Source organism: Xiphophorus hellerii, chromosome 10 (genome assembly GCF_003331165.1).
Source record: "Xiphophorus hellerii strain 12219 chromosome 10, Xiphophorus_hellerii-4.1, whole genome shotgun sequence".
NCBI lineage: Eukaryota > Metazoa > Chordata > Actinopteri > Cyprinodontiformes > Poeciliidae > Xiphophorus > Xiphophorus hellerii.
The window spans coordinates 3,993,596-4,014,156 of NC_045681.1; the positions used below are offsets into that span (position 1 = coordinate 3,993,596).

The following is a 20,561-nucleotide window of genomic DNA, read 5'->3' on the forward strand; positions in this document are numbered from 1 at the left end:
CAAAAAAAGCATTCAGAGGAGACAAAAACCGCCCCTCTGCTCCGTTTGGATAATCAATGCATGGTGCAAATTCCACTCGCTGAGAACAGCCAGTTAATATCCATACATTTTCTGTTCACCCTTCGTCCCTAATGGGGTCGGAAGGGTTGCCGGTGCCCATCTCCAGCTACGTTCCGGGTGAGAGGCAGCCAGTTAATTATCGACTTTTTTTTTTCACTCTACACTGCAAAAACACAAAATCTTACCAAGTAAGTTTGGTCTAGTTTCTAGTTAAAGTATCATAGTTCACTTGAAATAAGACAAAAGTAACTTAGAAGTAACTTTTCAGCAAGATATAGGAGCTTGTTTTAATATAATACTTACCTAACATTGTTGAAAAAATACCAATTCTACTGGCAGATTATTTAATTTATAACATAGGAAGAGGTTTTGTTATAAGTGACGTAATCTGCTAGCGGAACTAGAACTTGGTTGCTAGGAGACGGGCTGGGCTTGGCAGGCGTTGCTAGGTAACGCTGCAGTTCCAGTTGATTGTGAAATAATCTTCCAGTGGAACTAGCACTTTTTCCATCAACATTAAGGTATTATTTTCTTAAAACAAGCTTCTATATATTGCTGGAAAGTTACTTGTAAATTAGTTTTTCTTATTTTAAGTGTACATAGATATTTTCATTAGAAATAGACCAAAAATACGTTGTAAAATTTGAGTTTTTTTGCTGTGTGCCGGTGGCAGTATCTCTTACTTCTACTACACTGCTTGATGCCTTCCTTGATGTCACGATATAATCCGCAATTGATATGACGAGAAACAAAAAGTTACATTTAACATCATACATAAGCGCATTTATAGCGCTTATTTTTAAATTAGCATCAGTACTTTTGTTCTAGTTTCTAGGGAAAATATCTGTGTACATTTGAAATAAGACAAAACTATCTTAAGAATAGCTTTTCAGCAAGATGTAGGAGCTTGTTTTGGGTAAATAATTCCTTAATATCGAAGAAAAAGTTCTAATTCCACTGGCAGATTATTTCACTTATAACAAGACATTTTTCCACAACATAAGTAAAATAATCTACCAATGTAACTAGAACCTTTTTCATCAATACTAAGCAAATACTGAATTAAAAGAAGCTCCTATATATACTGAAAAGTTACTTGTAAGTTACTTTTGTCTTATTTGAAGTGAACTGAGATATTTGCACTAGAAACTGGACCAAAAATACTTGGTGGGATTTTGTGTTTTTGCAGCGTAGCTGGTTTTTGACTAGGTCAATGGAGCCTTTGTTCTCATAGTCGATGTTTTCCTTCCTCACGTCTTTGGAGAAGAAAGTAGCGACATACTGACTGTACAACTATTACTACTGATCTGCGTCCTTTTTAAACCCCACTGAGGTGATTGTGGTTTCCTTAAAGGATGTCGTCAGTCGGAGGCTCAGATATTTCCTGAATGTATCTCACCCACCATGTTTGCGTTAGATTTTATGTTTAATACGGGTTTTGAAGAGTTTCGTTCCAGAATTACGTCTTTACGATTTCTAAATACTTTAGTATGTAACATATCAGGGATTTGCTTTTAACACATTCAGTTTTTACAATTTTTAAAAAATATATTACATAAACAGTGTATTAATTAGGGAGGAAAAAGACTTCATACAGATGCAGAAAAATGTGTTGCCTCGTTTGGTAAAGATGTTTAAAAACAACCTAAAAAGTAAAAATAAATTAAAGGAAAAAACATACTTAGAAATAATTGTTTTTCATAAAATCACAGGTGGTTGCTGATACTTTAGATACTAATTTAATAAAATCGAATGCGCTTTTGAAAGACATTAAGCCCCACATCATCAACAACTTTTCACCTGTAGATGGTGTTCAAAAACTGCAACGGTTACATTTATTTTAAAGGAGTATCCACAGTTTTTTGAACCAGGGATTTTTTGTTAAAAACAACTAATTCAGTGTTACAACAGCAATAAAAGATAACAAAATATTAAGGCTTTTTACACATGTTGATTAGGGATTCTTGTTTCTACAAAGGTAAACTATTCTGACCTCGAAAGACCTGCACTGCAAAAACACAAAATCTCAAGTACAGTATTTTTGGTTTGGTTTCTAGTTCAAATATCTTAGTACACTTGAAATAAGGCAAAACTAACCTATGAGTGACTTTCCAGCAAGAAACAATAGGTTAAGTAAATAATTTCTTATTGATTAAAAAAGTACTAGGTACACTGGTAGATTATTTCACTTATAACAATACATTTTTCTCATGTCATAAGTGAAATATGTTTTGCTGAAAAGTTACTTGCAAGTTAGTTTTGTCTTTTTAAGTGTACTTATATATTTGAACTAGAAGCCAGACCAAAAATATTTGGTAACTGTTTGTTTTTGCAGTGTAAACAGCAATTCTGGATTGCCTTTCATGTTAAGTTTGAAAGCTGTGACTTTTTATTTAAAGTTTGCTAATATAATTTCTTTAAACAACATGGAAGGTGTTTAAATCTGGGCTAACAAACATGCGTGCTGCAGATGTAGAGTAGTTTTATTATTATTTTTTTGGACTGTGTTAAATAAAATCTCAACGGTTTTGTCTCTTTGTTGCAGCTAGCAATCATTTCATGTCGTTGCAAAATCACAACACGGTGTCTTTATTCAATCACGAGTTTTAGTGCAGTGGTCCGATTTGTACTTTAAACAGTTCTGAGGATTTACCTACAAACTCATCCTCAGTTTTTTACCATAAGAAGTGCAGAGCTTAAATGTATGCAGAACAGGGGAAACATTAACCAGATAAACCGGTTATTTAACGTGTTTACACTTCCACAAAGGACCGAAAACGGGGCAAAAACATGACTTCTGTAATCTAATCAGACAAGAAGAAAAGAAAATGCAGCTAACAGTTTGTTGAAGTTTTTCCCAACACTTAAAATCAATCATTTGCATTTTGAAGAAAACCTGTTTTGACTTTTTTGTGAATACGTATATATATTTCTTTATTTTTTTTATTTTTATTTTTTACCTTTCACGGTTGTTATGATTGTGACGGGGTATAAATAACAACCAGTTTGTTGGGATTTGTACATTAAACCATAATGTAAATGTTGAAATGCTATACAGAAATAAATTGGTCACAGTAGTAGCTGATAGAAACTGTCCAATTTATTCAAACTTACTTGGTATTCCTTTGCTAAATACTTTTAAAAAAATTTTTATTTCTAGTAAACGAGAAGTTTAAACAAGTTTGTTTTCCACACATAAATGAAACCTTCTGTTGCTGGTTAAACTTCATTACAAAATTACTCCTGCCTCCCAGTGACATTACTATTTTAGAATAGAATAAAATAGAAATGCTCTTTATTGTCCCACATTAGCTGTGCATTTGTGAGGCGCTGTTAGCTAATTCTTCTGAGGTTAGCTAGCTTTCACATGCTAGCTAACCTAGCCGTTTAAATACAAAATCTGTCCACAAAACATTAATATTAACATAATTGTGTCTTTTATCCCCCAAATCAAAATCTTTAAAATATGCTTTTAAATATCTGTGGCCCCCTTTAACTTCATGTACACAAGTGAAACGACGTGCTGATTCATTCAATCAGCCCCAGCTGAGATGTAGCTCTATCTAAAGTGCTGCCTTCATGAACATGTCGTAAATCTGCACTTTACATGAGGATCACTAGTTGTACATTAAAATGGATGAAAAAAAATATTCAAACACAGCCGATTTAGTATAAATAAAGCGTACTTTAAGATTTCTAATAAATGTAATTTATATTTTTCTTCAAATTATTACCGTAATTACTGATAAGTGGTCGCTGTTTGCAAGAACTGTTCGGGCATGTAAACCAATAGAAACGAAAAAATGAGTGAATAAAAAATAAAATCTTTAACCTAATTTTAAAACAAGTTAAATAAATTTGCTGGACTGCTTTCTTGGCACACAATTTTCCAGTACTATTAATTCCCAGATTATTTTGGTGTATAGAAGGCAACACCTGCCGTCTCCACGACGCTCATTCATTTCTGTTCGCCGCCATATTTTTGAACCCAGTCCGGCTGCTCTATGCTTTTAATTTTTAACATTTGCCACTCATTTTCATCCCAGTTGTGTTTCTACCGGTAAGAAATGCTTTTAATAACAAGAAATCAACTGCTGAGCTTACTTTTGTCCTCATTAACGTTCATTTAGCGGAGACACCAAGTTTTATTATCGAAGTAGGCGGTTGCTGCGACGCGTTCAGGGTCCTCGTCATTATCGGTAATTACTTGTTACCGGGTTCGGAGATGTTTGCACTAGAAATATGGAAATCTATATATTCAATGGACGGTTTACGCCTCGAACTGGACCGTCCGAACGGATTAACGGTTCCGGTTGCTGCTAGTAGTTTCGAGAAGGAGTACAACAACAAGGTAAGTTCATGGAACCTGTTCATTCCCTGGCTTCCGAAATTAAACTTAACTGGAGGGATTTGTTTACTGTCCAACATTTTATTTATGCTTCAATTTCTATAAAAATGGGACTTAAAATGTTAAAGGATAGAGTGTTTTTATATGTTATAGTCTGACCTTATGTATATTAGGAGTGGGCATTTATCGTAATAGGCCTGTCGATAAATTTTACTGGACGATAAACGATAAATATAACGTTATTGTGATAAATGATGATATTGTTGCTTTGAGACAATTTTCAAGCAATATAATGGTAAAGGCACAATAATGCAAAAACACACTCAAGTATGAATAAGCTTAAAATTTTAGGGAACAGTTAACACGGGAACTGGAAGACATTTTAAATATCCGAAACAAACGACAACAAAAAACGAATAAAATGAATTATGAAGTCTTTGTAAACAAAATTATTCTTCAAAAAAGGGTAGTTGAGACCAAAACACCAGACTTTTATCATCCAGTTTTTGGTAGAAAGAAAAAAACATTAAATCATGCAAATGAAAGTTATTGAACTCGTTTTATCATGTGATTAAATGATTTATTTATTGTGACAAACCTAATTGTATCGTTTATCATTTAAAATGAAAAAATAATTAAGAATTTTTATTTATCATTTGCATGATAAATTTTAATGATAGTATGATGAGATTTTGTTTTGTCATTTTCTTCAGTTTGTTCCAGAAATATTGAAAACTTGTCCTTATGTAGTCAAAGTAGCAAATTGGAAGGCAATTAAGCACCACAGATTAAAAGTTTTTCTTCCAGTCTTCATTTCTAGTTGTCTCTCTTTAGCACCAGTGCAGTATTGTTGTATATAATGCATATGAACTTATTAAAAAATGTTGATGATGAATGCCTTCCTGTTTACAGGTGAGGGACGCAGAGACCTGATTGGAGTTCCTACTGAACAACAACAAAAACTGATTTCTAAACATCTTTTGACTGAAACGAAGTGGACCTAAACTTACTCGGTAACTACAGCTGTTTGGTTCACACTGCAAAAAACACAAAAGTATTTTTAGTTTTGTTTCTAGTGCAAATATCTTAGTACATTGGCAAGAAGACTTTTCAGTGACTTTGGTTCCAAATTGGACCAGCAGATGTGAAAACGCCCTAAATTTGATGCAGTAACTAACTTTGAGCAGAAGAGGGAGCTGTTTAATTTACAACACAGACTGAGAAAACAGTTAATCATCCAGCATGGAAGACCCCATGCTGGCTCACACAGCCGAGAGAGACATCAATAAGGTTCGGTGGGCTTCCACCATGTTACAATAACAGCCTGGAAATACTCTGAGTTTGAGGCTCAAACGAAACACGAAGCCATTCAGAAAATGATCAAGGTCAGGATTTTGTTGGAGAAAACACTTTTCATGAATAAACATTCACTTTACACTCATTTTCGGTTCATATTAACAAACACATTGCATATGAAAAACATGGAAAACAGAATTTATTACTTGGAATTCAAATATAAATATGTTATTTCTCAGCGATGAACGATCAAATGAATATCTGTCCATGTTCTTTCCCTATTCAGGACAACGACTAAATAAATAAACATTACATAGTTTAAGTGCTGCTTCCCCTCGTGATGAACTGAAGTTTTCCAGATTTGTGAAAAATCACAACCCAATGCAATTTAAACCTCAAATAATTGCACAACTGTCACGTTTTTGGCCAAAACCAAGCAAAAGACGTTACAAAATATTGAAACTTGTATGTTTCCTGGTGTCTCATGTTCCAGCTTTATTTCTGTTGCAGCAACTTAATTTATTGCTAAATTATTTGGTTACTGAAATAAGGCAATTTTGTACTTAAAAACTACTATATGGACTGATTGTCATTTATTTTAAAGCAACTTTATGCATTTTGTATAGAAGAATAGGGTAAAACTTATTCAGGTGTGTAAAGCTGGTAGAGGAAAACCAAAATGACTCGGGGTGGTTGAAATACTTTTATTTTTTTAAATTGGGAAACCATACATTTATTTCATTTCATAGTTAAATTGGATTTTATGTGTTTATATCACCTAAAATCCATTAAAAATTGAGGTTAAGACATGAAAATACGTGGAAAAGTCTATGAATACATTTGCAAGGCACTGCATTTGATTTTTGCTTCATGTTTTTCCTGATAGCTGTTCAAAAACAAAATAAAATCGCTCCCGTCCAAAACCTGAGAGCAGTTTGATTCTGTCCAGGTGAAGACGGCCGGTCAGGTGAAGACGGGCAGCGCCGGGTCTGAGGTGTGTTTCTGGATCTCAGCGGGTTCTGAGGTCAGGTCCAGGTTCACTGGCAAAGACGGGAAGCGGACCGTCTCACACAGGCTCATGTTGGGTTCCAGGGTGGATCTGGGCAGTTGCTGCGGTAACTTGGGGGTGAACCCGGCGTGAGTGTCCGTGTCGGGGGTGACAGTCGTGGACATCGTGTCGTCGGAGGCTGCAGTCATGTGGATCCCGCTGGATAACGACTCCTGGGACTTCTTGGAGGATTTCAGATCCATCTGGTCCAAACTCTGAGGTAAAGAAAAGAATGTGAAATTTACAAAACATTATTTCAGGTGAAAATTAGAAATTCAAGTTGTTATTAATGAGTTTATGTAAAGTTGATTGTTTTTGTCGATAAACTAACAATTAATTAATGTGGCCATTTTTAAAAAATCTGATTTTTCTCTTGCAGTAAGAGCATCAATCGTCTCTCTGAGCGGCAAATTAGGGCCATTGTAGATAGAAAAAAAGGTAGAGTAAATTTCCACCAAATTCAGAAATTGAGATTAATCAGAAATTTTCTAGAAAAAGAAAAAAAAGAGTTTAAAAAGTTGAAAGTTTGCTAGAAAAAACCCTCAGAAATATCGAGGTTAATTCCTGTAATGTTGAATAAAAAAGACAATTTTTGAGTTCGAAAAGTCACAAATTTGAGAAAAAACCCTCAAGTTTTAAGATTAAAAATCTTTTCTAGAGTTGAAAATTTGCTTACAAAACTCAAAAATACTGAGATTAATCTCTGAAATGTTGAGTTTAAAAAGTCAAAAATGTGCTAGAAAATGTACAATTTTGAGATAAATCTTGAAAAATGTCACGAATTTCAGTTTCATTTTGAAGAATAAACTTTTTTTCTAGTGATTTTAGCAACGACCAGCGGCGCCCTGGTCGTTACTAGTTAATCAAATTTTAATTTGATAAACTATTAATTAACAATTAGTAAATGCATCTATAGTTAGAATGTATCTGATGGAGTTCTTTGGTATGGTGATTCCACACCTGTTTGGAAGCCCTGCAGTCCATCCGAACTGGGGAAACTGGGTGTATGCTGTCCAGTACTGGAGTCCCAGTCCCATACAGGGCAGAGGAGTCAATGGGAAGCATACTGGGGGACACGGTGCCATAAGCTGGGGGAACTGGAGCCATCTGCCTCTGCAGCAGCTGGAGGATAACATTGATGTCAGCCGTCATTCGAGTTTCCAGCCTGGAGGGGAGAGAGACAGGAAGTGATGACGAGTCATTATACGTAAAGCCATCCGTCCGTCCGTCCGTCCATCCATCCATCCGAGACATGTCTAACATTTACATATTAGATCAGAGTTAGGCTCCTATGCATTAACCAATCATCTCAAAGAACTCTGGAAATTACAGTTAAGTTAAGAAGGAAAAGTTTGATGTTTTAATACACAGAATGTGTAAAAACACTTCTTGGATACTTTACACTAAAGCAGCTGAAAATACTGAAGGTACCTGTGGAGCTGTGACTGCAGGACTTCGAGTCGCGTCTCGAGCTCACTGGGCCTTTCCTCTGGGATCAGAGGCGGGTTTGGGTTACCGGTGGAAGGAGATTGTAAAACCTGACTGGACAACTGCTGTTGATCTGGCCAGTATCGATACATTCCCGGCAGATTCAACGAGGAAGCTAAGAAATCACAGAGGCAACAGAGTAAAGATTGTTACCATGGGAGTATAAAAACTCTGAATATTATTGGGGGGTTTTGCGCCAAGTTATCTGTATCGGTATCGGAAGTGAAAAAAGTGAATCTGTGTGTAGGTTCCATAAACAGCAAGACAAAAAAGTTAAAATGAAATAAAATAAAAAGGTTATTCTGAAGTCTGAAGGAATTTCATGTTTCTTCTGGGAAACACAGATTTTATCAGTTGCTTTATGTTGATAATGCAACGTTATGCAAGACTCATTTGGCTCAGACTTCCTTGTATAAAAAGTAACGGGTACAAGCACTCCTTTGTTCCTACAGCAATATCTCTTTTTAATGCAGGACAAGGTTGGGGGACTTGCACCTGATTTAGTGTTTGTAGCAACTGTCGGTCAATAATGAAATACACTGCCGTATTCTTCCCATTATGTGTTGATTTGTATTTTATGTCCTTTTGGTATTTTTTGTTGTTCCTTATTTTTTATTATCTTTGATACTTTGTCTTTTAGTTTTTATACTTGCTGCAACATCAATTTCCCAATTTGGGATACAAATAAATCTGAAATCTGAATAAATCTGAAATCGTTTTTACCTTGGTGGCCCTGGTTCAGCTCCGTGTCCCTCCCCACCGAGGCTCCGCTCTGGGGCAGCTGTGGGGCCGCAGTGGGGAAGGGGCCCGGTCTGGGATCGTCAGTGGGAACGGGGCCCGGTCTGGGATCGTCAGTGGGGAAGAGGACCGGTCTGGGATCGTCAGTGGGGAAGAGGACCGGTCTGGGATCGTCAGTGGGGAAGAGGACCGGTCTGGGATCGTCAGTGGGGAAGAGGACCGGTCTGGGATCGTCAGTGGGGAAGAGGACCGGTCTGGTGGTTTGAGTGGGAGGCTTCGACAGATCCTCGCTGGACTGGGAACAGGAGGAGCTCCAGAGGTCGTCCCAGCCATCCTGGGGCGGCGAACAGTGGCAGGACTGGTGGGGGAACGAGTCTTCGTGGTCGATTCCATCTGATCAAAGGAAAATCTCCGGATGACGGGACGTAAACCTGCCTAAACATGTGATTAGTCGGATTTAAAGCCTTGTTGCCTACCTGGTCTTATTCTGCAGTCGAGGGGGTGGATTCGGTGCCGCGCTTTGTGGCGATTTTCACCGTCGTCCCCAGATTCATTGGTTATTACTGGCGGCATTTGATCAGTCTGAAGATCAAAAATCACATTTAATATTCAGCCGTAACGTACAGGAGCTTTCAAAATGTCTGATATGCCTTGACTTTTTCTCAGTGGTTTTTTTTTGAGGGAAAGACAAAAACAAATGAAGCGTATTTATGAAAGGAAAAGAAAATGATAGGTACTCTATTCTAAGAAAAAAGTGTTATGTATTTGTATTCAGTTTACTTTTAAGCCAGTTTTCGGGGTGGAGGGGTTTAAAGTAATGCTAGACCACATAGCTGGAAAAAAGTATCATGAATTAAGCATTTCATATCCGTCGATATTGATAATTATTGATCAGTCTTTTTATTTACATTTCTGAAATACTGCAAAAGTTTATCAAATTTTCACTCCATGCTGCTGTTGTGGATTATTAAGTAATTATGAGGCACAGTTCAGAAACCTTAAATGGCTACTGCACAAGTTACTCAACAGGTTGTTGCTAGGTAACCAAAGAGTGAGTGAGTTGCTAGGTAACCAATGAGTGAGTGAGCAAATTAGACCAACAAAACTTGGTAAGATTTGTGTTTTTTGCAGCCGAGATGGGAGTTGTAGTCTGTAATCTTTTGTTTTATTTTCATTCCTTGCTCCTTCTTTCTGTTTTAAACAAAATAGCAACATATCATTTCTTGGAGAAGATTCGCCAACGCACGTCTCGCAGGTCGTAGGTGATCTCCAGGTTCCTCCAGAAGTTGTCAGCAAAGCTTGGGTACATGTCAAGCACATCTAGCAGGTCTTCCCTGGGGATGCGGTGCAGGTCGCAGTAGGTGATGGTGCACACGTCTGCGTTGGACCGTCCCGGTTCGTCGTACAGGTGGATAGGCTCGCCGAATATGTCGTTCTTTTCTACAGGAAAAGAAAATCATTTTTATTTGAAGAATTAACTCTTTTTCTCGCGAACACCAAAAGCTGCAACTCTAATGTGTCAACATTAGAGTTGCACAAATTGAAGTATCAAAAATAAATTTGCTAAATAGAAACATGACAGTCTTTTAAAAAAGTGAATGCTTTTCAATACGAAAATTGCAATGGAAACACTTTTTGAATCACATGATCAACAGCTGGATGTTACCGCAGGCGAAAAACAACACAGATGACAGAAAGTAGTAGGAGGATGATGCTTGTTTTTGGTTTTTTTCCAGGCAATGTGTAGCTGGCTCTCACAGCATCACACATTTCATTAAAAGTCGTGTCATTCGAACGTGTTGAATCCTATGATGGTGTATTTGGGCCATTGTAGATATTTTAAAAAGTACATTTTTGCCAAAAAAAAAAAAAAAAGAAACTGAAATTTTGAGATAAATCTGAAAACATTTCTCGCAAAAAATGTGGACATTTGTGAGTTTCAAAAGTGAAAAATGTTTTACTTTTGAAACAGCAGCTATGGTCAAACAGTAGCTGCTGTTTCCAGTGTTGTAGTCAAGACCAAGGCAACCTAAACGTTCATAAACCATCATCAACATTTCCCAGCTGATCAATATGATCTCTGAACAATCGCTCCATCAGAGCCAAAGCTCCACACTTACGCGGCTCACCTTCGCGCAGCTACTTATATACGTGTGACTGCATACACACCTTGATCACCTTAAAAATAATCAAACCTGTTGATTATTTTTAATCAGCAGGTTTGATTTAATCTGCTGATCCAATTTTAGTGAGAATGAAATGACCCCACAGATGCATTTCATGCGCTTCGACGCACAGACCAATGCGTTACATCTTTATGAGACAAACATTTAGAAAAAGTACTATTTACATACGAGTGAGGTTTTCACATCCTTTTATTTTAAATTTCTTTATTTTGTGTGCGTGTTAGCTTATTGTCTGAGGAAAAATGTGGTTCAGTTTCATCGTTTACGTTTAAAAAATAAAATATTAAAATCATGAAAAACATCGGGTTTGATGCTTCTTGGTCTAAATAACTGAATGTCGTCAGATTTCAGTGTATTTAGGTGAGTTTTGACGCTTTGTAGTTTGATATTGTCCACAGAAAGTTTGCGTGGCTGCCGCATATTTTCACACCAGCGAAAAAGTGTTCGTATATTTACGCAAACTTTGACGCAAAGTAAATTTTTATACATGCCGACTTGTGCGTAAAATATGGAGCCGCACATTTTTTGTGCGCAGCACGCTTTATGCATGAGGCCCCAAGACTTTTAGGGTCCGAGACCGGTCTCGAGACCAAGACCGGTATCGAGTACTACAACGATAGCTGTTTCTGTTTGCTTCATGGAAGCATGTCAATTTTGAAAAAACTTGTCTTTCAATAATTAGCATTTCCTAGGATTTGCACAAATGCAGGATTCTGGTGCCTGCATTTGTGATGTCACATGCAAAGGGGCCAATAGAAACACAGGTCACTGTACCTAATAAACCCACAACAACATAATCCCTCATGACTTGGATGGAGCCACGGGAGATGAAGAAGAGGGAGTCCAGGAAGTCTCCATAGTGGATGAGCGTGTCTCCTGGAGGAGCGTGGACCGTTTTGATCCTCATAGCTAACGTCCGCAGACAAGCTTGACTGCCTCCATGGAAAGCCTTGCAGTTCTGCAGCAAAGAGCGATTGAGGTGCAAGCAGATGTCTGCCTGCAGCGACTCTGGAAACCCCTTCAGCACCTTTAAAAGGAGCAAAACAAACCCATCCTCACATCAGAGATGAAATGTAACTCGTTAATACCTGACAGTGCAGCTACTGGAGGACACACCTTTGCTTTACTCACAGCATTCATGTCTATGCCGTTGGTGTAAGACCAGGCGTGCTGGAAGTACTCCTCCAGCCGCTGGCGCAGGCCGCCAGGAATCTGGTGGAAGCGGATGAACTCTTTGACCCGCAGCATTTGGGTGTGGTAGCGGGTCGTGCCGGAGTAAAGCCTCTGGATGATCGCCGACACGTTTCCGAATATGCTGGCGTACATGAGGGCTGCGACAGATTAAAAAGAGGAGAAAATAACAATTATAATTAGAAAATCCTTAATCAAATATGCGTCATCAGAATAATCGATTGATTGATCGGATTAAAAAATAATGATTAGTTGTAGCCGTAAAATGAACAATCTTAAGTTTATTATCATATCTTTAAGTAGTTTTTTTAAAATTGAGTTTTAGAGCCACGCTAAGAAAATACAAAATAAAAAATTGCAAGAATAAAATTTTAATTAAAGTCATATTTCATATTATCATATTTGAGTATGTGATAATCTCATATTATCATTACTGATAATACCAGAATAAAGTCATAATATTACAACTTTATTCTGGTAAGATTATGACATCTCAAATATTATGACTTTATTCACATTATTATGACTTTATTCACGTATTGTTTTGACTTTATTCTGTACAACTTCTCGTACCTTTATCGTATTAACTTATTTGATACCAGAATTATCAAGAATTATCATACATACAGTATCAAAGTCATACTATTATGACTTTATTCTCGTAATTTAAGAAAAAACATTAATACTTGGTCGTAGCTTTTTGAGTTCTTTGAATCTCACTCACAGCCAATGACCATGACGCAGATGGAGAAAATCTTCTCGGAGTTTGTGTTTGGCGAGACGTTCCCAAACCCGACGCTCGTCAAGCTGCTCAAGGTGAAGTACAGAGCCGTCACGTATTTGTCCTTCACCGACGGCCCAGAGGTGGAGTCGCTTTCGTTGTACGCCTTCCCCAGTTGTTCAGCCAGGTTGTCCAGCCAGCCGGTCTCCGTGTACGGCCTCTCCACGAAGCCGATGGCGTACCAGATGCAGGCGAGCCAGTGGGCGATGAGCACAAAGGTGCACATGAGCAAGAAGAGGACGGCGGCGCCGTATTCGGAGTATCGGTCCAGCTTTCGGGCCACACGGACCAGCCGCAGCAGCCGAGCCGTTTTGAGCAGGCTGGTTAAGGTTGCCATCTTTGATTTCCATGGGCAACAGGAGAGAAAAATGTAATGCATAATTAGACAATGAGAATTAAAATACAATAACTTGGGAAAGTACTCCTACCTCTTGAACTCTTGGTGTCTTTTGGGGGGATTTTACATAACAGACACAAAGTAGTGCTTAATCTAAGGGTGTTTTCACACCAATAAATTGCAACATTTGTTACATTTTCATATGGTGTGGTTTGCTTTCGCATTGCACTGTCAAAAAAACCAAACCGATTGAAAAACCTGTTCCCCTCCTTGCCTGTGGTGGTGTTGCACGAAGAACCACTGAAGGAAATTACAAAAAAAGACTGAAGCAACTTTCTTCTTCCTTGGCTAAACTAAACAAAAATGGAGTGGAGTCATATTTTTGCGGCTGTAGGAATTCTCTTTGTTCTTTGGTAAAAGACCAATACATTTCTCCCGCTAGCGCTAGGCTAACGTGTTTGTTTTGGTTATTTTTACCCAGAATGCCCTGTGATGTAGTCCGCTTCCTGCTTTTGGAGCGGTCTGCAGTCCGCTTGGCGTTCACATACGCATTCAAACCACACCAGAGTTCACTTTAACCGAACCAAGACCGAGGTTTATAGGCGAACCAGAGTTCGTTCACTGCAAAAATACAAAATACCACCAAGATTTAACTTACTAACTTACAAGTAACTTCTCAGCAAGATATAGGAACTTATTTTAAGTCAACAACTCAATGTTGATGAAAAAGTACTAAATCTACTAGCAGATTATTTCACTTATAACAAGAAATTTTTCCCTGTTATAAGGAAATTAATCTCCCAGTGGGACTAGAACTTTTTCACCAATAATGAGAAATTATTTACTTAAAACAAGATTCTGTATCTTGCTGAAAATGTTTTAGAAATTTGTTTTGTCCTATTTAAAGTGTTCTAAGATATTTGCACTCAAAACTAGACCAAAATTACTTGGTAAGATTTTGTATTTCTGTAGTGACTTTTTTTGATCCGCATCACAAAATTGCAGACTGCAGAAAATTGACGTCATAGTTCACAACTTTTCCTCCTGCTGATTGACCCAGATGGACCAAGAGAGATACAATTACCAGAAAAAGGCACAAAAATTCTAAGAATTACAAATATGAAAACTATCACACTACAACTTTGGGCCAACACAATGGATTGTAGCAAAGAAATGTTCACCTCGTCAGACCCAGATCTGAAAATGAGAAGGTCAAAGGGCGTCGCTGCTAGCATGTCGATCGGAAACCAGCCCTTGATGTAATGCTTTGCTATCCGGCTCGGCTGAGTGACGACGACGTCATTGTGGTCCACATACGTGGTGCGGAAGTTGATGATTATGTCCACGATGAAGAGCACGTCCACCAGGAGGTCGGTCACGTTCAGAGGGTTACACGTGTAGCCGCATCGTCTTTGCCGCAGGTTGCCGTGTTCGTCCAACAGGAAGGCGGCTGAGTACGGGGTGAAAACGGCCGTGTAGAGGACCAGCAGCAGAATGATCCAGTCCCAAAAGGCCTTGAAGGGGCTGTAATGGAGCAGGATCCACCATGTTGTTTCCGGAACCTGGAGTTTGTATTCTGGCAGAACGTCCGACTCCAAAGAAAGCACCTGCAATCGGACAACGGTACGTTATTCCATGATTGGATATTTTGGACACTGCAGATAGAAAATACAGGAGTAAATCTCTGCCAAAAAACTCAGAAACTCATACATTTTCTAGAAAAAAAAAAGTGTAAATTTCTGACCTCTAAAAGTTGAAAATTTGTGAGAAAAAAAATCTGAAATTTTGAGATTCATCTTTGAAATTCTTTTAGAAAATACTTGGAAATTTCTCAGAGCCAAAGGTAAAAAAATCTAAAATGTTTGACTTTACAAGCTCAGAAAAATTTTAAAGTTTTTTCTTGAAAAATTCTGAAATCAATATCAAAATGTAATTTTTGTTTAAATGGAAATTTACTCCTTCGTTGCTGTCAACAATTGTTAACGACACCCTAATACAATGACATGTTTTCTAACCTGTAAGCACTTTTTAGTCATTTCTTCCGAGTGTAAAATATTTTGACTTAAGGCCAGATGATAAATCGATTCAATCAAATAATCAGAATTTTGGTTTCTGAAGATTTCATTTTTGTAAAATTTGGATTTTAAAAAATTGTTTAACTTCAGATCAGCTATATAGCAAACTTGGGATGAGGGAAAGATTTATTTTTTATTTAATGACAAGAATAAAATCATAATATTACAAGACTTTAGTCATTCGACAATAGAGTCGAAATAATGCAAGAATAAAGTTGTAATATTAGGGGAATAAATAAGTAATTTAGTGAGTACGCCAACACAAGTTAAAAATTTAACTGACTTTGAAGCAATCCAAGCTTACTTCTCATTAAAATAACTTTTTCTATTAATTTTAAGAATTTATTAATATAGATTCTTATAGACAAAATTTATGGTAAAATTTTGTCTATATTCTGCTAATCTTATGATACTCTTGTAATTAAACTAATGAAAGCCACTTTTTGAAATATTTTATGTCTTTTTTTTTTTTTTTTTTTAGGAAAAGTGAAAATCGATTGAAATTCGAAACTGGATTTGATGTGAAATGATCCGATTTTATTTCTAAGGCCTAACATCTTGTCTCTCGCTGAACAGAGCCTCAAACCGGTTTTTCTAGAAGACATTTCTGTTATTTTCTTAGTAAAGACGTCACAGAGACTACGTTTTGAAGAACATGTCTCCTTTGATTAATGTTGTCCAGGCTGACTGGCCATCTGCTGGGTTGCGGGGCTGAAATGATGAACTGGATGTTGCACCGAGTTAATTTTGTTCCCCCGTCAGTGCTGTTGCTATTGACTCGCCTAATTTGAAACGAACTTTCTTGAAAAATACCCCTGACCTTCCTGACATATCTGTTAGCCATATGAATCCATAGTATTGCACAGATAGATCATCCCACAGACAGGAGCTGGAAGGTCACAGGTCGGTGCTAGCTCAACTTTGGCGTTTGTTTACTGTCCACGGTCCAGTGGTGCAGAACTGGGAGCCTGAGGGCTGCACTGGTAACAACTGCAGCTCTCAATTGAACTGCCACACGGTGCATCTTTATCAGCCGCCCACTGATTTTTCCATTAGAGGGTTAATTAGCAGCAGCTTTCCATCATGGCGGCAGAGTGGGGATGTTGGTTCGCCTGTTCTCCTCTAACGGCACACTGAACCCGGACGCCATGAAGTCACAGAAAGATGTATGAGTTTTACTGGTGACTGAGTGAGTTCGTTAATTCAGAGACCATTTCCTGGCTCTGCAGCAAAACCAGGATTCACAAAACATTGCTGTGGATATTTAAAGTTAAAAGGTTCTTTATTATTTCATTTCTAATTACTAAGAAAAAATAATTAATGTTAAACAATAATAATTAAGTAATAATTCTTAATTATAATAATTCATAATATGAAGTTCCCTTTGGGTTTAATAAAGTGTTTTTAAATTTGAATTTGTTTTTGAATCTGGTGAACATTAGTTGGTTGGTGAGTTTCATCAATCCAAATAAATGTTTTCTAGACATCAAGGCCGATACGGCTTAAAAATAAAATCAGGTTTTTTTTCTTTTTATACCAAATCAAATTAAAAATTAAAAAATAATTCAAAGCGTTGTTTTTATTTCAGTTTTACCTTCCCTGAGTTGTACGACAGGGTGTTACTGCCAGACTACGAGATTTTTTGTTTTATTATACTGAGAAATTATTTTGTTATTTTATATTAGGGCCACGCCAAGAAAATAAGAAAAATTTAATTACGAGAATAAAATCATAAAAGTCAAAATGTTAATCTCGGGCGTGCCGTGGTGGTGTAGCGGTTAGCGCGACCCATATTTGGAGGCCTTCAGTCCTCGACTCGGCCGTCGCGGGTTCGACTCCCGGACCCGACGACATTTGCCGCATGTCTCCCCCCTCTCCTTCCCCGTTTCCTGTCAGTCTACTGTCATATAAGGGACACTAGAGCCCACAAAAGACCCCCTGGAGGGGTTAAAAAATAAAAATAAAATGTTAATATCAGGATGTTAGTCTTGTAATACTTTCACTTTGTTCTTGTATTATTTCGATTTTATTCTCGTGCAACTTTAATTACTTAATATGTTGACTTTATTCCCATACAGCTTTTATCTCATAATTTAGGATTATATTTTGGTAATTTTATTTTATTTTATTTATTTTCCCTTAATATGGCGCTAATACTGTATAATTGTTTGTGTTGGAGTTCTCATAAAATTACAACTTCATTCTCCTAATATCACGACTTTATTCTGTTGATATTAAGACTTTATTCTAGTATTATTTCTTATTATTTTTGTAACAATAGGACTTTATCTTAGCCTGCCTATCATATTTTATTGTAGAGTTGATTCAAAGTTCAGATAAACAGAAGCTGTAAAATTTGTCAAACAAGATGGCCGACTTGGACTTTCTGGCATAACTTTGCACTATGTAAACCCAAGGAGTTCATTGGTGGAGAAAAAAAAATCTACATTTAAAGAGAATTAAATATTCAAAACACAAAAATTGGACGGCATGAGAGCCTGGACGCGGTTCTGGTTCCCGCCGTACCTGCGTGACCTTCTCTGTGACGTTCTGAGACCGTTCCTTTGCCTGCGGCGGGCTGAGCAGCTCCATCCTGACGGCCAGATCCTCGCCCGTCATCGGGCCAAACCTAAACCTCACCTGGAGGAACGATGCACAGTTTAACCTTCAGGGTTCGCACGGCTGCTGGAAATCCTGTAATTTCAGTTAGGTTCATGGAAAGTGCTTGATTTCTGTGTAGAGTCCTTGGAAGTGCTTGATATTCAAACTGCGCAGTTTTGTAATAAATTGCAATCTAATGCTTGCTTAAAAGCCTAAACTTTAAAAATGGTATTTACAGTTGAAACCAGATATTGTCATACACCTAATAAGAAAACACATTTTTTTTCACCATCTGAAGTTAAATCAGACTAAACTTTTCTTGTTTTACATCAGTTACAATTCGCAAACTGGCAAATTGGCAAGAAAAGTTTTTAGAGATTTAATTGTAATTTGAGCGGAAAGGTAATTTACATTAACACAATTTGTTGGGGTGTTTATTTTTCGTAATTTGTCAGTGACTTGTTGATTTGTGTAATTGAAATTAATGTTGGTTTATATTTTATAGGTTAAACAACGTTATTTAAATTAAATTACTGTTTTGTTTTCAGACCAGTCAAGTGTGTGAGAGACATTTCAAACTACGAGCTGGACGATATATGGCTGAAAAACATATACAAGCTTTTCCTATCAGTCAATATCAATAATAATTGATTCGTTTTTTGTTTTAAATATCTGAAATAATGTCAATCTGGTTGTGTGACCTTTCCTGTTTTGCCCACAGTTTTCACTCAACGCTGTTTGTTTTTAAGCAGTTATGAGGCAAAGTGGCAAAACTTGAAACTGCTACAAGTTACTCTACAAGCTGTTGCTAGGTAACCAAAGAGTGAGTGAGTTGCTAGGTAACCAGAGAGTGAGTTAGGTAGTTGGTTCCACCAACCTTGCTTAGCTGGCTGTGAGTCGCTAAAATCTTTCCTCTTTCAGTGATTATATTAAATATTGGATATTTTATCAGACGTATTGATACTGATCACGTGTCTATTGTGATATGTTAATGATTTATTGTCTAGCACCTATTTGAAACCTTAAAATTATGTTATATTTTACCTTGGCCCTTCTGTAGAATATGATCACAAGACATTTAAACTTTATTCAGTTCATTTGTTTTGTATTTAACTCCAATTTGCTAGACTATAAAAGTTTGACAACTTACATAAAAATGATTGAAAAGTGTTTGAATTTTAGAATGGGAAAAGAGTACCAGCCTTAAATCTTATTTTCTACCTTTTTATCATTCATTGTATTGATTACAAAAGAGTTTGTAATCTAATGCTGTACTGACTTTTAATATACTTTTCTTACACACTTAATAGTAACACTTGGATAAAAGACAATGGTACTTGTTGAGTGGTAAACGAAAAATATCTGACTAGCTCATCAAATCATTAAAAGCATAAAAATAAGTAGAACAAACCTGATTTGATCCAGAAACTTAGCCTGTTTTAACCATCACTGGTAGGATCCCTCGTCGTGCTCCAAAGTGTTTTGTTCTGGATCCATGTTTGGGCGAAACTAGCGCTCTTCTTGCTAGCGCTGTGTGACTGCGGTTGTCGATGTTGGACCTCCCAGCTTGGCTGGCTCAGAGCATAGGACTGCCCTGCAGCACACCAACATTGGAAGCCAATCAATGCCACGCAATAGCTGACAGGAAGCGAAGGGAAGATCAATACTGGGCATTGATAACAAAGCGAAGGGGAAACAGTCACTGGGTTTCCCTTTTAGCATCACGTCAGCATGGCGAATGATTTGGAGGGAGTTTAATTTGGGAGAAAAAGTTTTATTTGCGATTCAGTGTTGAAAAACATTGAGAAACTTGGTTGTAATGAATTGCTGCATTTGAATTTGTTGCATGCATGTTGTTTATGTTGGATGTTATTGACTGACAGTATGGCGGTGTGTAATAATCCATGATGACGTTATTCTTAAGTGTCCTTCAGCTGTACCCTTCAGCATCAGTAAAATTAATTTGATCAACAAGAACTACTTTAGGCGTTTATATATTTGATGTAAATGGAAGAACGTTCTACAGAACATTTTTATTTTGTATTGCATTATGTTTTTGTGTAATACATAAATTTATTGGTTTACATTTGGAGGAACCCCAAAAACTGAAAGTTAAAATCCAGTATGGCTGCCTTGTGGATAAACAAGCAGAAAGAAACTACTTCCAACGCTGTTGCCTTTTATCTCATTCAATTAAACACCAGCCTGTTGACTAGCAACCCACGCTGAACTCCAGTGCGTTTGGTCACCTGGTTTTGCTGCTGTACAATGGCTGCTGGAAAAGACAACTGTTTTATTGTTCACTTACCATCCAGAAACCACTTGCTGCGTTCTTGTTGGTTGTGCAGCGGGATCCACTTCTACTTTTCAAAGATGTACGGTTACATAACTGTGCATCTGTTTGGAGCCATT

The 20,561-nt window shown here is 37.3% G+C and overlaps 1 protein-coding gene and 1 long non-coding RNA gene across 3 annotated transcripts; one reads left to right on the forward strand and one right to left on the reverse strand.

Annotated features, from left to right (window-relative positions):
- The first annotated feature begins 5,047 nt into the window (after nt 1-5,047).
- LOC116726602 (uncharacterized) lies at nt 5,048-6,901 on the forward strand. The gene is made up of 3 exons (XR_004340626.1): nt 5,048-5,421; nt 6,654-6,698; nt 6,797-6,901. It is a non-coding gene; the product is annotated as an uncharacterized LOC116726602 (long non-coding RNA).
- kcnh6b (potassium voltage-gated channel, subfamily H (eag-related), member 6b) lies at nt 6,643-20,507 on the reverse strand. Of its 2 annotated transcripts, none has more exons than XM_032573375.1 (12): nt 19,561-20,507; nt 18,075-18,188; nt 14,655-15,080; nt 13,080-13,473; nt 12,296-12,495; nt 11,939-12,191; nt 10,225-10,418; nt 9,455-9,560; nt 8,964-9,371; nt 8,184-8,355; nt 7,713-7,917; nt 6,643-6,967 (listed from the first exon to the last, which is right to left on the reverse strand). In XM_032573375.1, the coding sequence occupies exons 2-12, from the start codon at nt 18,165-18,167 to the stop codon at nt 6,668-6,670; spliced, it is 2,751 nt and encodes a 916-aa protein (XP_032429266.1). In that variant the 5' UTR covers nt 18,168-18,188; nt 19,561-20,507; the 3' UTR covers nt 6,643-6,667. The 2 variants fall into 2 exon arrangements, with proteins under 2 accessions (XP_032429266.1, XP_032429265.1); XM_032573374.1 differs by having other exon boundaries at nt 12,281-12,495.
- Between the last annotated feature and the right edge of the window lie 54 nt (nt 20,508-20,561).

Bases quoted from the DNA above. Each gene is read 5' to 3' on its own strand.
- kcnh6b (XM_032573374.1), bottom strand. From the start codon at position 18,167: ATGACGGGCGAGGATCTGGCCGTCAGGATGGAGCTGCTCAGCCCGCCG. The intron at 13,474-14,654 runs GTGAACATTTCT...TGGAAATCAAAG, and splicing joins TCAGATCTGGGTCTGACGAG to ATGGCAACCTTAACCAGCCT. The intron at 9,372-9,454 runs GTAGGCAACAAG...TCCTTTGATCAG, and splicing joins CGACTGCAGAATAAGACCAG to ATGGAATCGACCACGAAGAC.